This window comes from Saccopteryx bilineata, chromosome 6, assembly GCF_036850765.1.
Source record: "Saccopteryx bilineata isolate mSacBil1 chromosome 6, mSacBil1_pri_phased_curated, whole genome shotgun sequence".
Classification (NCBI taxonomy): Eukaryota; Metazoa; Chordata; class Mammalia; order Chiroptera; family Emballonuridae; genus Saccopteryx; species Saccopteryx bilineata.
In genome coordinates, this window is record NC_089495.1 from 7531513 (window position 1) to 7547730 (window position 16218).

At 47.9% G+C, this 16218-nt stretch overlaps 1 protein-coding gene across 1 annotated transcript in view; it reads left to right on the top strand.

The window, feature by feature from the left end:
* Positions 1–221: 221 nt before the first annotated feature.
* Positions 222–16218, top strand: part of NEIL3 (nei like DNA glycosylase 3) — a 46270-nt gene continuing 30273 nt past the window's right edge. Inside the window, exons 1-2 of the mRNA XM_066237492.1 lie at positions 222–377; positions 13132–13259. Coding sequence (XP_066093589.1) covers positions 222–377; positions 13132–13259 — 284 coding nt within the window. The remainder of the gene's footprint in view (positions 378–13131; positions 13260–16218) is intronic.

The following is a 16218-nucleotide window of genomic DNA, read 5'->3' on the forward strand; positions in this document are numbered from 1 at the left end:
CTGGGAAGTTTTGGGCAAGACCTGGAGAGCGACTGGGCGGGGCCTGGGCCACTGGGGACCAGCCTGGGCGGGGCGGGGCCTGGGCGGGGCCTGGGCGGGGCCCGGCGCGCGGGAGATTTGAACTTCCTCCCCGCGGAGTCAGCCCCCGCTCAGAGGTTTCATCGCGCAGCAGTTTTCCCGTTGGAGTCCTGACTCTAGAGGCCTCGGCGGCGGCTCGGGAGATGGTGGAAGGCCCAGGCTGCACTCTGAACGGAGAGAAAATCCGGGCGCGCGTGCGCCCCGGCCAGGCGGTGGTGGACGTGCGCGGCAGCGCCCTGCAGAGCCTGCGGGGCACAGGGCTGCCCCCCGCGGCCTCGGGGGCTGCGGGCCCTCCCCAGGTGAGCCGCCCTTACCGCTTGCTATGGGGTCAGCAGGGGAAAGTGTCATCTCGTCGCCCTGGTTACCGCGCCTGCGCGCTGGCGGACAGCTGAGGGCTTGGGCTGCCGGAGATGCCCAGGAGGGGGTTACTGCAAGGTCTCCTCGCTGAACTTCCCTACCACTCGCTTGCCTCGCATGCTCCCGTTGCTAAGTGCACCACCACGAGCTTAGACTTCCCAAACGGCGCCTAGAAAAGTTAGCACTGACCTTTCCCACTCAACCTGTGGTTGCCATCCAATGGAAGTGCGTCCCACTCAACCTGAGGTTGCCATCCAATGGAAGCGCGGTGCAACCCAGCTGTAGTCTCTTTGAGAGTGAATGCATTTCTTGTTAACGTAAATTGGAGCTCAGCTTCTTGCCACGCAGGCACTTATTGCAGATGGTCTGATGTTCATTTGGTGAGTTTAGAACTTGTGCTAAAAAACATTCTGATTAAGCGATCATGCCTTCAGAACCCTGTGGATAGACGATGTGCTTCAGGGACGGGTGCAGTGCCGCTGGCTGCGTGAATTTCAGCTTCTCCTGCAAAGCTTCCTCACAGCCTTGGGCCCTGCAAACAAAAGCCGCCTGCTTTGAAATTAGCAGATGCTTACAACTGGAACAAAATGAGGTTCTATGTCTGAGAAAATAACTTTCTCAAACTTGGAAAAATAATAAGTTGTGCATCTTCTTCCAATTGCCTTTGTATTTTATTTATTTTGACTATCTGTCCATAAGTAGTCTGCACCTAATACTCTTAGAGTGCTTCTCAAAATATTTTCAGGGTGTCACATAGATGAGTATTGAGTGGTCTCTTAAGGACATTAAAATATTCTTACCAAAAAATTACTCATTCAATACAATTTTGAATATTAAAGGCCCCAGGGAAACAAAAACCAAATTCTTCCCCTTGTGGAGTCTATACATTAGTTGGGAAGCTACACAGACATACACTCGATAAGAACATAAAAATATATAAATTGCTAAGTTCTCTGAAGGACAGAAACCTGGTTCTGTAAGGAGTGATGGGAAGGTCAGGGAAGTGTGATGGCGGAGGGGACACTCAGCACCTGGGTGAGTTTAGATAAGTTGCCTGGGGTCACATGACAATTAAGGGGTTGGCCAGGGTTTGAACTCCCTTCTTTCACACTTCAGAGCCCACACTCTTTTATAATTTTTTCAAGATTGAGAGAAAAAGAGAGAGAGGGACAAACAGGAAGGGAGAGAAATGAGAAGCATCATAGTTGGGGCACCTTAATTGTTTATTGATTGCTTTCTCATATGTGCCTTGACAGGGGAGAAGGGTTCAAGCCAGGAACCTTTGGGCTCAAGCCAGCACTGTGGGGTCATGTCTATGATCTCACACTCAATTCGGAGACCCCACTCTCAAGCTGGTGAGCCCACACTCAAGCTGGTGACCTCTGGGTTTCAAACCTGGGTCCTCAGCATCCCAGGCAGATGCTCCATCCACTGTGCCACCACCTGGTCAGGCCAGAACCCATCCTCTTAACCATAGCTTCTCTGGATTATAGAAGCTTCAGTAGGAAAGTGGCTAATTCAAGGGCAGGAACACCACATTGGTCAGTAGAAGTACTGATTATTAACTACAGACTTGAGACCTTGGTTTTTCGTCCGTGTCTGCCACCAGTTTTAGTTTTCATCCATTTAGTAGATTCTCTTACCTGCTCTGCTAAATCTCTTCTAGCAGCTTCCATTCCGATGATCAGATGGACAAAAGAGTGAAGCCCAGTAATATGAGAAATGCTCCAGTGATGGCTGGGCAGTTATTACCATCACCTGGAAGCAATACTAAGTCCCCCTTAAATTAAAAGCCGTAATGTTTCATACCTGGACATAAAGAGATAAACACTGGCATGAGTCTGCTGGATCTATAAAAGTATTTTGTACCAGTTATATGGAAACTGAATTTGAAAATCACATGAACTTAATACTCTCTTTTGCTATAGCTTCACTTTCTGGGTCTTTGATCTAAAGAAATAATAATCTTTGTACACGTGAGGCGTCTTTTGTATTTTAGAAGGTTGTTGGTTTCATAGCAAATTTCATCAAAATACAGTGGGTTAGCACAGGCCTCTGCCGTGATCCTCACGTGACAGTGTTCTTATGTGCCCAGGCATTTATATCAGAGAGTTAAAGCAATTTAAATATACCTGCTACTGGCTTGGAATCTTTAGTTTTCACAAGATGGCATTTAAAAATGAGTTTATAGCCTGACCTGTGGTGGCGCAGTGGATAAAGAGTCGACCTGGAAATGCTGAGGTCGCCGGTTCGAAACCCTGGGCTTGCCTGGTCAAGGCATACATGGGAGTTGATGCTTCCAGCTCCTCCCCCCTTCTCTCTCTCTCTGTCTCTCTGTCTCTCTCTCTCTGTCCCTCTCTCTCTCCTCTCTAAAAAAAATGAATAAAGAAAAAAAAAAGTAAAAAAAAAATGAGTTTATAACTGTGTGCTATATCCTTTACATTGCAGTCAACACGAAAACAATATAAAGAAGAGTTAAAGAAATATTAATTAGGCATTTACAGTAAATGACTTAAACTTCAGATAATCGTTGTAGCAAAATAAACAAAACAAACAAAAAGAAAACCCCATGATTACTGTGTCTGCTCTGTCCTTTTTGCTCCAGTATGAAGTTCACAGAGCACATGCTTTAATGCCTGTCTCATTGGGACAACTGATTCTGCTTTTGAAGAAGAGAGCGTAGCCATAGAGAACCCCAGCATCTGCTAGTCGAGTACGCACTCTGTTATTTCTCTAAGTTTGATCCACTGTCTTGTCAGCAGAAAATTGTGCCACAGTGCATGCACATTGCATACAACTCGGCTGGAGCTCTTGGGTCCTTATGGTAAGAAGCAATCGTGGAATGGAAATGAATGTGTCTGGTTAATAAGCTGTGAAGACTCAATCCTTCCTTTTTAGTTGTTGGGTGGGTGCGATATTTTAGTGAAATCAGTGTATAATCTGCATATGTTTTCAATCTCATTTCACAATACAGGATTGAAAACAGTGTTTATTTAGAAGCATTCATTTCATCTGAAACATGATCCTCTGACTAGTGTCACTCCTGAAGATTTGATACCTATATTTAATATGCTAGCTGCTCGTTTATGTGTACCTGCCCTTCATGGTGTCATGAGCAGAGGAGGCATTAAATACACATTTGACCGGATGGGGAAGAGCAGAGGTTTGCACAGTGCAGAATGCTTAGGGAGTAAGAAATACATTCAGTTTGGAATTTATCCTGATGAGTATGTGTACCTTGTTATATGTGTTATATGGAAATTCCTACCACAAGGAAATAAGGCAGCCACATTGTATAAGTTTTTCTCCTTTCTTCCCCTTCTTCATAATGGAAAAAATAAAAATAAACAATAGCTTATGTTGTGCCATTGTATGAAGGAATGAGCTAATTCCACAGAGATATGTTTTCTAGCCAAATGAAATTTATTCCTTTAAATGCAAAGAGGTTTTAAAGTGTTATAGAACATGCATTATACATTTGCTTAACTTCTTAAACAGTTACTGTGAATGGTTTCCCCTTAATGACTCAGGGTCATTAGTAACAATGTAGCCTTCTGTAGAATCATGGAAGAAGGACAAGGGGCAGTCTTATGGATGAGGGAACTGAGGCAGGTGATCTCCCAGAGGTGATGGGAGCTTTAATCTGACCCCGACATGTTCAGTGAGATACAAAGGGAAGAACAGAACACCTGATCCTCTCGGTTCTGAATTCCAACCCCTCTGTTACTTCCTTATTTGGAGATGCCTTATGATCAATCACATCTTGGTTTACTTGCTCAGGGTTAGATTAGGAGACATCTAAAACTCTTAGCTACTAAAGGACACATCTGGTCATTGGTGTCTTTTTCCCTTTTTCTCTCAGCATAGGGCTTTTTCATTAGACCCATTCATCTGATTAAAACCCTCTTCCTTCTTGGAGAGTTTGTAATCCTTTGTGCCCTCAGATGATACGCAAAGCCGTTTGCCTCTAGCTAAGTGCCCCAGGGTTCTACCCTTACAACATTGTAGGCTGGGTTTTCATGAATGTGCCTAAAGACCTCTATGTTGGGGCTTAGAGATCATTTTAAAATTAGGCTCTTTGATGGTTCCTTTACATAGGGAGATAAGTAACTTCTGATTAAGAAAAGTGTTGCATTGGGAAATAAAAACAAATGTAGGAGAAAAGGGAGAAGGAACTATGAAAGTAAACACGGCATTCTTTTCCTCTGTGGGGAAATATGTAACTGCGCTAGAGTTGAAACATTTATCTACAGAAAGCCGCAGCCTGCTGGGAAGAGTTCATCTTCCTTTTCTCTCCCAGAAAGGCGGGATAAATGGTTATCAGTGCCGTAAGTCATGCTCTGTCTCTGAGGATCTGTGTCGTTTTGACAATTTCCTATTATTAAGGCGCTGGAAAATGGGAAGGTGAACCCTTCTCAATCATACTTAAAATTGTGGCAGAAGAGATTTTCGTCTCTATTTCAGGCGGAAAAAAAAGGATGAAATGTTCAAGTCATATAGTAACAAGATTATAAGGGTCAACACGAGAAAGTCAAGTATATTGGACTATTGTGTATAGTTATAGCAAAGACAACAGGTTTATGGGAAATCATTTTTTGAATTTGAGCTGCCGAAGCTTATACGAAGAGGTGTTTCTATAGTAGGACCGGTAAATACCTTGTAAATCTTAGGTTTAATGCAAAAGCCTGGCCTACTTCATATGCAGTAGCTCTCAAAATGAGGGGAGCAAACCATCCCTGGTAGAGCAGAATGTCCCTCTAAAATAGAGTTTTTAAAAAAAGACAGAAATTTAAGCAGGTCACTTGAGATGGTCAGTCAGGAATTGAAAATTTGATTTTGTCCCAAGTATATTAGCCAGAGCTGATGATTTTAGAAATGATAGTGTGATGGGAATCAGATGACTTGGGTCTAGTGCCAGCGTGATAGACAGCTGAATAAAAGGCTGTTTATGTGTCATTTCTCCCAAAACCAGAATGAAGTATTGGGGTACATCGATGTTTTTAAAGCAATCCCGTACATGCCAAGTAAACATCTCGGAGAAAAACCCGGGCATGCTAGGGTTGCTGAAAATCTGTCAGTCCCTTTTGAAATCCCTTCCTACACCTTCCCATAAAGTTCTTCTTACTTTCTGGGAAATTCTGCTAAATATACTATTTTAGTTCCCTCTAGCTTTTGATAGTAGTCACGAGAATTTGGTCCTCATTTATTTAAACCACATTTCATGGCAGATAATTAGAAAATAAGAGACTGGGGTGTTAATAATTTTCAAAGCAGATAAAACAGATGGAAGAGGAGAGGTTTTCTGCCAAGAAATCTTGGGATGGTAGAGCAGGAAGGGGGGAGGGGAGACAGTAGGTCTGTGCATTAAAGCCATACATTCTCAGATTGAGGAGGGAGAGGAGGAGGGACAGGATTAATCCCCAAAATGTTCCCTGACCTCCGGGCATTGCCTGGGGCTCTCGGGAATTTTAAACAGCACCCTTCCTGTCCCCAGCGAGATTATAGACAAAGGAGGGACAAACAAGTCACAGACCGAGCATCCCTCAGTAGGGTGAGTACTGCGACAGAGCTGGAGCAAACCTTGTGCCAGATAGGGAGCCCCAAGCTCCCCTGCTGCCCGGGCGGGAAGTTCCAGTCCCGGAGAGCGCCACACCGCCATGTGAGCAAGGAAGAGGTTGCACTAACACTGCATTTTAATTCCCAGACACCTCATCAAGTATTAAAAACCTCGTGCACGCCAAGGTCACCCTGCATTGGTGGCCGAACGGCTTCTGCTGCCCTGCAGATGCTGACGGTGTCTGGTCTTGTGGGTTTGAGAGACGCTCCCTCGGCCTGGGCCGGGTCCTCCTCTTACCCTCCTGCCCACATCTGTGTTGAAGGGAACAGTCACCTTCATCAGCCCGTAAACGTCTCTGTGCAGACCTTGTGGAGTCTTTAATTTCATGGCTGTTTCAGCATTGCCTGTTTTGATGTCATACTGCGAGTTATTTTTAATTATGGAGAACAGGGGAAAACACCGGTAAAATATGTAAGACACACATTACACCTTGAAGGGTTTGATTTTCGGTTCCCTTTGAGGCTCTGTCAGCCAGGACAACACGTTGCATTTTTCACTGACAGCTGTGCGAAGAGACTTAATGGTCTCATGCATTTTGAGTACCTCGCCCTTTGTATTTTTGGATTCATCCTGCTCCGCACAGCGGAGTTTATTTACAAGGGCACGCGCTGCGCGGTGTCTTGTTCACACACAGTCCGGTGACCAGAAAGCTTGGGAGGGCCGACCTCGGAGACTTCCTTTGACCAAGGGGCCAACCTTCCCATGGGTAGATCCGCTCCGCTTCCTACACTCTCTGACGCTCGAGGGAGCAAATAGATGGTGGTCCAGGACCATTTTGATGTCTTGAGGGAGTAATCCTGGATATAAGAACTTCTTTTTTTAACCCACCCCTCAGCATGGTTTATACAGAGGACGTTTCAGCTGTGCCGGCCAAACGGAGCCCAAGCTTCCACTGCACGTTCTACACAGCCCCGAGGTGGGTCCTCCTGGACTCGGTGGCACACAGAAATGCCCCTGGGGAGACCCGGGTGAGAAATCACGAGGAGCTAGGTTTGAATTTCTTCCTAAAAGATGTTATTAGGAACCCAGAACATTGAACTATTTGGGCAAGAAAGGGTAGAGGTTTTCATTAAGAATCCCTTTTTTTTTCTCCTACCTGTTTTTACTATTTCTTCCGATTCTTCTCTTCTGAAATGTGTGTCATATATTGATTTAAGAATGAGTGGCACAAAATAAAATTGATATAAATTGTACTCTTGCGCGTTGTGTTTCCATAGCCAGTTACAACAAAACTCCGTGATGTATACTGCTGAATTAGACTTGGGTGTTTAGATAAGAGGGTAGTTTTAAATGGTCCAGTCCAGTTGTTGAGCCGTGAGTAGGAGTCCTCACAGAAGGGGAAACTTCCCCCCAAAATGATCTGGGTTTCAGAACAAATGGAGTAAAATAAAAAATCAGGGAGAGTTGCGATTCCAGTGAACGCAAGGTTATGTAGGCAAATGTAAACGGGTCCTTCCTTTCACTACGGTGAATACTGTGCACTGAGGCGCTTTTAGCTGATGTAAGTTAGTAACTAAGGGTACCTGATGCGGTTTTATACGGTGAGATTTCATGGCATGTTTTCATAGATGTCTCTAGGATGGAACCAATAACCCTGTTTGTGTGAGGCCATTGGCCTCTACCTGTGAGCGAGGCGTCTGGAGACACGATGTCAGAATCTGGCGAAACTGAATAATATTGTTATATGCTACATATAACCTTAGATAATTTAGGGTCATAAGTCCACCTTTCTCTTAGTTGATGACGTCCATTTCTTCTTTACTGAGAAAATGTAATCAGCCACAAGAGAATTTGCACAACCACATCTCTGCCTACCACTTCTGTTCCCACGGAATCTGCCTTCCTCCCTGATACTATGCGTGGACTGTCCATGTCCCCATCGTGGCCCTGGGGCCTCCCTTCTTGCCTGGTATAGACACTGCTCCAGCTGTCCTCTGTCCCGCGGGGTTGACGTTTGCCTCTCTATTGAGTCTCTCCCGTCAGCGTAGAAACTCTTCCCATCCTAATACAAATGGAAGCGCTCTTGACTCCACTTCCTGTCACCCCATGTCTCTGTGTCCCTGGCATCACACATTCGCCCTGCCTCGCGACTCATCTCCCCCCGTGGCCTCTTAAGCCCACTCCAAACAGGCTTTTGCCTCCTGTCACGTCCCCGTAACCCTGTCACTAACCCGTGCGCGTGGTGGACCCAGCGGCGGGTCTCCGCCTTCCTCTTACGCCCGCGTGGTACTCGCCACGTCTCTTGCTTGAGCCGCGTTTCCCCCTGGCTTTCCAGACACCTCTCCTTGGCTTTGCTCCTACCTTGCTGGCTGCCTTCTCCGTCTCTTTTTCTGGGTCCCCCTCTTCGTCCCCCCAACATCGTAACAGCATGCCCTAGGCCAGCTCTTGGACTCCTGCCCTTGGTCTGTAGTAACTTGCCGATTTCACCCGCTGCTCCTCGGGCCCCAGGAGCGCTCCGCGTGGGGGCCTGTGTGCTGGTCGCCTTTCCTCTTGCCCAGACGTGGCTCACTCACACCTCCTTCAAGACTCGCTCAAATGCCGTTCTCCCAGTGAGATGACAACAGCCCTGTTTAAAATGGCAACTTGCGACAACCTCCCCTAATCCTGATCTCTCTCAACTTCATTTCTTTTTAAAACACCTCATGTTCTGTTATTCTCTTTCTTGCTTACTCTCTCCCTGAGAAGAATATAAACTTTCTGAAGGCAGGTGGTTTTTCATTGGTTTTTGTTTGTTTTTTCATTGGTTCCTCCCCAGTGTCTAGCACAAAGCCTCAGACATAGTGGAAGGTCGATAGACTTTTCTAAAGCAAGCGAGTGCAGTGAGACAGCTGTGAACGGTGCATCTTTTTTATTTTTCTTTTTTTTTTTCTTCATTTTTCTGAAGCTGGAAACGGGGAGGCAGTCAGACAGACTCCCGCATGCGCCCGACTGGGATCCACCCGGCACGCCCACCAGGGGGCTATGCTCTGTTGCGTCCAGAGCCACTCTAGCGCCTGAGGCAGAGGCCACAGAGCCATCCCCAGCGCCCGGGCCATCTTTGCTCCAATGGAGCCTCGGCTGCGGGAGGGGAAGAGAGAGACAGAGAGGAAGGAGAGGGGGAGGGGTGGAGAAGCAGATGGGTGCTTCTCCTGTGTGCCCTGGCTGGGAATCGAACCCGGGACTCCCGCACGCCAGGCCGACACTCTACCGCTGAGCCAACCGGCCAGGGCTGAATGGTGCATCTTTAACAGAGCGGGGGCGTCTCTCCGGGGTGGCACGTAGCCCCTTTGTCGTCAGAATGTCCAAGTTGTAGACACAGTTAAGTGAATGGCGTGAACAATGGTCGCTGCTGATGGTGAGAGTTTTCCACTAAACTGTGTAAGTTCTTGTCAAAGCTGTTCATTTAGCAATGTGAGCAGACTTCACATGGGACAACTGGGACTCGTTTTCCGTCTTGCTAGGCGTTGTGACAGCACCATCTCTCTCGAGATTACCTTGTCTGTCCCTTGGCCAGGAGCCCGTGTAAGGAACATCAGGGTTAAGTAGAGGGAAGGCGGTCTGGGGCAGGGAGCAGGGAGGGGTGCGGGGAAGCAGCTGCCACGTGGTTTGGGTTTCCCGCGGCAGCACAGCCGGTGACGGGCTGGAGGGCCGCAGAGAGAACCCGTGGGCCGCAGCTGCCGGCAGAGGTTCTAAACCGGCCCATCGGATCCTGCGTGTCTCTGTTCCCTGGGCGGTCAGGCTGTGCCCAAGATCACGGAGTGTGACGTGAGTGTTACATGGCATAACACGGGTGAAAGGCAGGTAAGTGGCCCTGGAAGAAGCCGGAGCTCCGCGTCACGGTGCCGAGGAGAGACCACACGCGCACCAGGGTCACGTGGGCGAGTGTTCACTTACAGCGGAAGGAGCGCGCGTGCACAGGCCCCAGCCCCGGCCCTGGCCAGGCGGAGATCCCCAGGGTTCCGACCCGCAGTGACGCGGGCACCGTGACTGCACGTGCCCGGCTTTGTGCTGAGGTGGGAGGACCCCGCTCCCTTCCCCGGGGACTATTGACAAGGAGGTGCTTAGACAGGAGGCAGGAATAGACGTCAAGCCTGGAACAGAGAGATACCCCGCCCGCCAGGCGGTCAGCCCAGCGCAGGCTGGGAGGGCTCTCTTGTCGCCCAGGAAGGGACTGTCCCAGGTGCAGGAGGGCATGGAGCTGTGGGGCAGACTGCACACGGCGGCCTGTCCCAGCATCCTGGGAGGCTGTTGAGTTTTAGATTTAACTTGGGAACTTTAACATTTTAGGGGAGATTAAGAGCCACTGGAATGACCGTGGTAGCAAATAGCTGCCCAACAGAGAAGCAGAGACAGCAGCGTTGACGTCTGGGGCTGTGTGTATGGAGTGGGAGCTGGGGACCCGAACAGAGAAGCCCGAGGACGTCAGAGGATAGGAACAGCGGCTCCCGGGAGAGAAGAGGCTGTTGACATCGGAGTGGTGGGGAACAGGCATTGAGCCACTAATTCAGAAATGAAGGTTTAAAATGTCACAAAAACCTTATATTTGAGCTCCTAAAAATATAAAAGCTAACCTATGTTGAAGCAAAGTTGATTTACAGCAGATCAATACCTGCTCTGTGTATCGTTTTAGAAATGTCCTGGCTAGTTTGTAGGAACTTTTTACCAACTAGTTGGTTGTCATGGAAACCCACATTGACACTTCCTCTCTTAATCTGCACTTGGCCCGAAGTGTATGTACATGGCAGGGTGAACTCTTTTGTTAGGCAGGAAAACATCAGGATGCTTGGTGCTTCTCAATTCAGGGCTCTGACAGGTTCCTTTATGAAAACAAGGCCACCGTCACCCCCTTCCCTGTCCCCTCACTGAGGACTCAGCTGTGCTAAGCCAGGGCATGACAATCAGCCAGAGGCCCTCTCACCCTCCGGGGAGGGTGAGAGAAGTCAGAGGCAGGTATCCGGCCAGCGTGGGGCGTCCACAGTTCCTGATGCCGGGGTCCCCCACCCTGCTCTTTGTGTTGTGTGTGAAGCTCAGGAGGGCTGCCGCTTGTAGGCTCTCCTGCCCATTTGGTCACTGGTCACTGTGAGCCTGTGAAGGGTTTCCCAGCTCTGAGTGTGGACAGGAGGGTCACAAGCCTGCCAGCCTGAACTTCGGGCCGTCGGGAAGTTCTAGCACTGACTGGCACCGTTACAACTGTCAATGGATTTAGTGGCAGAACAGTGTTTATTTTTTGTCTTCATCTGCATGGGCTCCCATAACAAAATACCAAAGACTGGGGGATTTAACCACACATTCATTTTCTCACAGTTCTGGAAGTTAGAAGTCCAGGAACACGGTTCCAGCCCATTGGGTTTCTGGTGAGAGCTCTCTTTCTGGTTTGCAGAAGTCCACTTTCTTTGCTCATGGACTTTCCTCGGAGCATACAGGAGGAAGATAGTTTTCTGGTGTCTCTTCTTAAAAGGACACTAATCGTGTTGGATCAGGGCCCCACCTATGACCTCATTAAACCTTAATTACCTCTTCAAGGCTCTGTTTCAAAGACAGTTACATGGGGACTAGGGCTTCAACACATGAATATATGAGGGTTATCCCTTTCTCCTTTTGAACTGAATATTATAGTTGTGTGTGTTGTTGTTTTTAAACAAGGGCCAACTTAGTAAACTAAAGAATAATAGAGTGGATACATTATCCTGAGTATTTAGTTATGGCAGGTGTCTAAACCACAAGGTTGAGAATCACTGAATAGTATCATCCTGCCGTATATGGAGGGAAAGCTGTGACTTGCTCCTGGACTGTATCCGAAACTGCTTGACAGTCACCCTCCTGACACCTCCACCAAGATTGCACCCTGGACATTCTGAGAATCCTTTGATCCTTCTGAGATAAGTTGGAAATATGTGTGGCTCTTATCTGTTGTGTCTAATATAATAATTATGCATTTGTAATCATTTAAAATTTTTTATTACATTTCTATTTACAAAATATATCTCAAGAATAAAAAATAACACCTGTGTACACAGTACTCAGTTTGAGGAGAAGAACATTAGCAGATTCTAAAGCCAGCCCATCCCTGCCCATCACCCATGGAAGGATGTGTGCCGGATGCTTCTAATGTCTGTGGCCTTCTTTACAGAGCTCAGGGCATGGATTACAATCCTAACAATGTGTGCTTTGGGGTCATGGTAATGAGGGCTGAGGGAAGTGGTGCTGGGTTTCATTTTCCTTTATTATTCACATTGTTGGGGAGGGCGAGAGGAGCGGGCCTCATGTTAGGGTCCTCCACCCAGGGGCCCGGCCTTTGTCCTGCACCCCAGCAGACCAGGAAATCTGAAGCTCTCATGCTTAGGCCGGTCAGTGCCTCTCTGAGGGGCACTGGCTGCCGGGTGTTGCTTCCCCTGGGCATTCTGTCCCACGTTGAACTTGTGGGCGACCTCTTCTTATTTCTTACGGGCTCACACATTCACCATTGCAGGTCAGAACAGTTTGTTACCACAGTGTGTCTGCCATTTTCAGCTGCTTTGATCTGAGTGTTGTTCCAGGAAACCTGGCTGTCCTTCTGAAAATGGAAGACTGTTTGCCGTTAGTTTTAAGGCCGTCACATTGTTTTCCTATGTGTCCTTTTTATACTGCATTTTTTGCTCCATAAGATGCACCTGACCATAAGACACACCTAGGGTTTTCAGGAGAAAAATAAGAAAAAAAAATATTCTGAACCAAATGGTGTGTTAAATTATTTAATAAAATACCGTATTTTTTTGCTCCATAAGACGCATGGGCATTTTACCTTCCACTTTTGGGGGGAAAATGTGCATCTTATGGAGCGAAAAATATGGTAAATGCAGAGCTATGTGGTCCTGGAAGGAGCTCATTCTGATCGTGTCCTGATTACTTTTTTTTTCACTGAATGTTTTGGCTTTTTTAAAAATGACTGCATAGTAATTCGACAGAACGGATATGCACGGCTGAGTCCATTGACCTGGTGGAGATCACTGTTCCCGTGGGCACCCCTGGACAGAAAGGAATAGAGCTGCACTTGGAAGTAGCCCAGCGTCTTGCTGAGAGTGTGGGTGAGTGTTGACTGGTGTGTCTGCATTTCCCACCAGGCTGCCGCACTGGACACCGGCGAAGGCCCCGGCCGGCCTTCCGCCAGACTGTTGAACGGACAGGTGTTCAGCGGCGTGGAGACGCTGGGGAAGGAGCTCTTCCTGTACTTCGGGCCGCACGCTTTACGGTAAGATAAACCTGTCCGCTGCGTCTTATCGCCGCGTGTCAAGATGAGCAGAAGAACGCCTTTCTCGCAGTTTGCCGGGTGTCACATTTAATCATGTGGAAAGTACTCCCATTTTTAAGAGTGCTCTAATGTAAGAGGTTGAGATGCTATCACGGAAGGCAATAAGCAGAAGAAGGATAAATTGTGATGTCATCATTACTTGGAGGGCTAGTCAATTTATGTCTCTTTCTAAAAAATGGATGGGCTCGAAGGGTTCCCCCAGAGATAGGAGCTCAGCGCAGCTCGGCTGCACCCCTCCCCAAGCGCTCTCCACGGCTCTGCCCCCCCCCCCATTTCCACCCACCGTTTATTGCACGAGCGACATCAATTTCTCAATATTGATGACCTCTCCTAGCTTGGTTTTTAAATGTATCTCTAAGTTTTTATATTTTTCTGACTTCTTGCTTTCCCGGAAGCCTTGGGCGGAGTTGGAAACTCATGTATAGAATTTGAAAACTCCGCAGAAGTCACTGGCTCCCCATTGGTCCACGGTGCTTATGGATGTGCTCTGCTAATTTGTTGGCCAAGAAGGCCATGCAACCTAGGACCTTATGACAAAAATGTTGGTGTGTATGTAACTGCCAGAGCAGGTTCACCTGCTCATTTTCGCAGGACGATGGAGAAGGCCCATCGTTCATGGATGAAGACGCCTGTCACATCTCGGTCTTCTCCGAGTCTAGCCTCAGCCACTGCGAAGTGTAAAGACCGGCACGACTTCCTTGAATGCTTGCAATGTTCCTTCAAGGCAGTTAACAGTTTCTCTCTTCTTCAGAGTCCTGTGGCCGGACCCCACGCCTCTCTCAGAAGGTGAATAATGGTCACAGAGAGAGGACGTGGGACTGCTTTATAAGATAACCAGAGATGATATGCCTGTCACTTACTGCGTCTCATTGCCGCACACTTAGAGGACTTTGGCGTTTGTGTCACTGCTCGTCCTTGGTGGAGTTCTTCATTGTCAGCAGCCGCTGCCCTTGGACAACACTGTCACTTTCTGGGGGGGGGGGGGCGTTGGTGGCATCAGCACACGCGTCTCGGTCCGGGGAGCTGCTCCAGCGCAGGCTGCCTGATTGGGGGTGGCGGCGGCACCTGCAAACTAGCGGCTCTGGGCAGAGTAGGACACAGTGGAATCCACGCGGGAACAGTGGAGAACTTTGATATGTTACCGAGTCCCTGGTGTTAGGTGCAGATTTATTTCTGGGGGAGTTGAGAGGCAGGATTTTATCACGGGTTCCCCACCAGACTGATAAGGGGGGGAGTCATTCATCAGGACAGGACTGTCAGGAAGCAGCAAGGGCAATTGCCTCTTCATACTAAGCGCCTGGCACCCTCCCTGGAGAGGGCGTATCCCGGGGTACGCTGGGGACAGGTGCAGCGGCTGCCTCCTCTCTGTTCCCTGCAGCCTGCACGACTGTCTGATACAGCAAGTCAAGGTCAGCTGTTGGACGAGGAACTGAGCATCCTAAGATCAACTGCAGCCTCTTTCACAGTCGAAGTTAGAAAACAAGGCCCGCCCACCCCATGCTTCTGAGGAGAATGGACGACTCCATCACGGGAATGTGCTCGCCGTGTGAGCCTGCAGGTCTGTGAGCAGGAGACAGAAATGCACTCTTCACGTCTGACCTCTGTCTTCTACTCGCCGGACTGGCCTGCAATTCAGAGAGCTTCTAGCCGGGAAGTGCTGAACGGTGGCTTACCGTCTTCCCTGAAGGTGCAGCCTTGCACGAGTAACCTTGGCCCTGGATTTGGGTGCTTGTTACAGGGCAGGCCATGAATCTTCCTGGGGTCCACCTGTTGTGAAGCTAGAATATGGGCACAGCCGTCTGTAAGGGACTGTCACCTCAGTAGCCGCACTTCAGAGAGATACGAATCAGAGTGGCGATCTCTCTAACTTGTATCATGCTGCTGGAGGGCTTGTAACAAACAGCACCACAGAACACCACAAGTTATCCGATGGGCACTTGTTTCAGGTGAGCAGCTGTGTGTGTGATCAATACCAATGCCTCTGAACACTTTGCAGAAGCTCTTCATCTGCAAACAAAATAATTTTTCTTTGTTTCTTATGTAACAAATGGTCATGGGAGCAAACCAGAAATAGAGGACAAACAGGAATAGTTATACATATGCACCAGCCCACTCCCAAGTGCAATCTCTCTGACCTGTGGATGAATATAGTGCTGGTGTGAGGCGTGCATACGTCTCTGTAGGCTGTTCACCCGGACACACCCACCCTACGTGCTGCTGTTTGCAATCAACATGAGCGCAGCTGTTACATCTTGCACTCCCATTTAAAAGATATACTTTTTTAATGACTGTTTTTCCAAAACACTCACTGCCATTTCCTGTTTGTGATGTCTGCGACTCCGATTGTTTGCAATTATCGTGCCTACTCAGAAACAATATCTAAAATATTTTACAGGCATTTTGCCATTTTAGAGAAGTCTTACACATGATTGGTTTTGTAATTTATTGTGGTTTAAGTGACATGATCCTCTAGACAGAGGTACAAGAGAGAATGTGACAGTTCTCTTTAGTGTGCTAAAAGGCCTTCACGGAATCCATCAGATGTTGCTTGCAATAGCGTTTTACTATTTAGACATAGTTTTTGTAATGTCACATAGCATGTTAGACAAGAAAGAATTCTAACTGAATAAAGATTGCGACTAAATTCTGTATTTTACATTAGTAAAATTAGTAAAATTACTTGCTATAGTCTGCCCAACATGCCTGCTCGTCTTTTGGGGACATCTGTTCCAGAAACTGATTGTTTGGCTATAGTAACCACAGGGTTCCAGTTGAATAACCTAGTCTTACTAACTTCCTCTCTCAACCACAGTCCATTGGGACAGTCTGAGATTTCCCTGAGACCTTCCGATCTGGCACTGAGCAGGGTTGGACTCTCTCTGAGGTAGGAAGCTGGGGG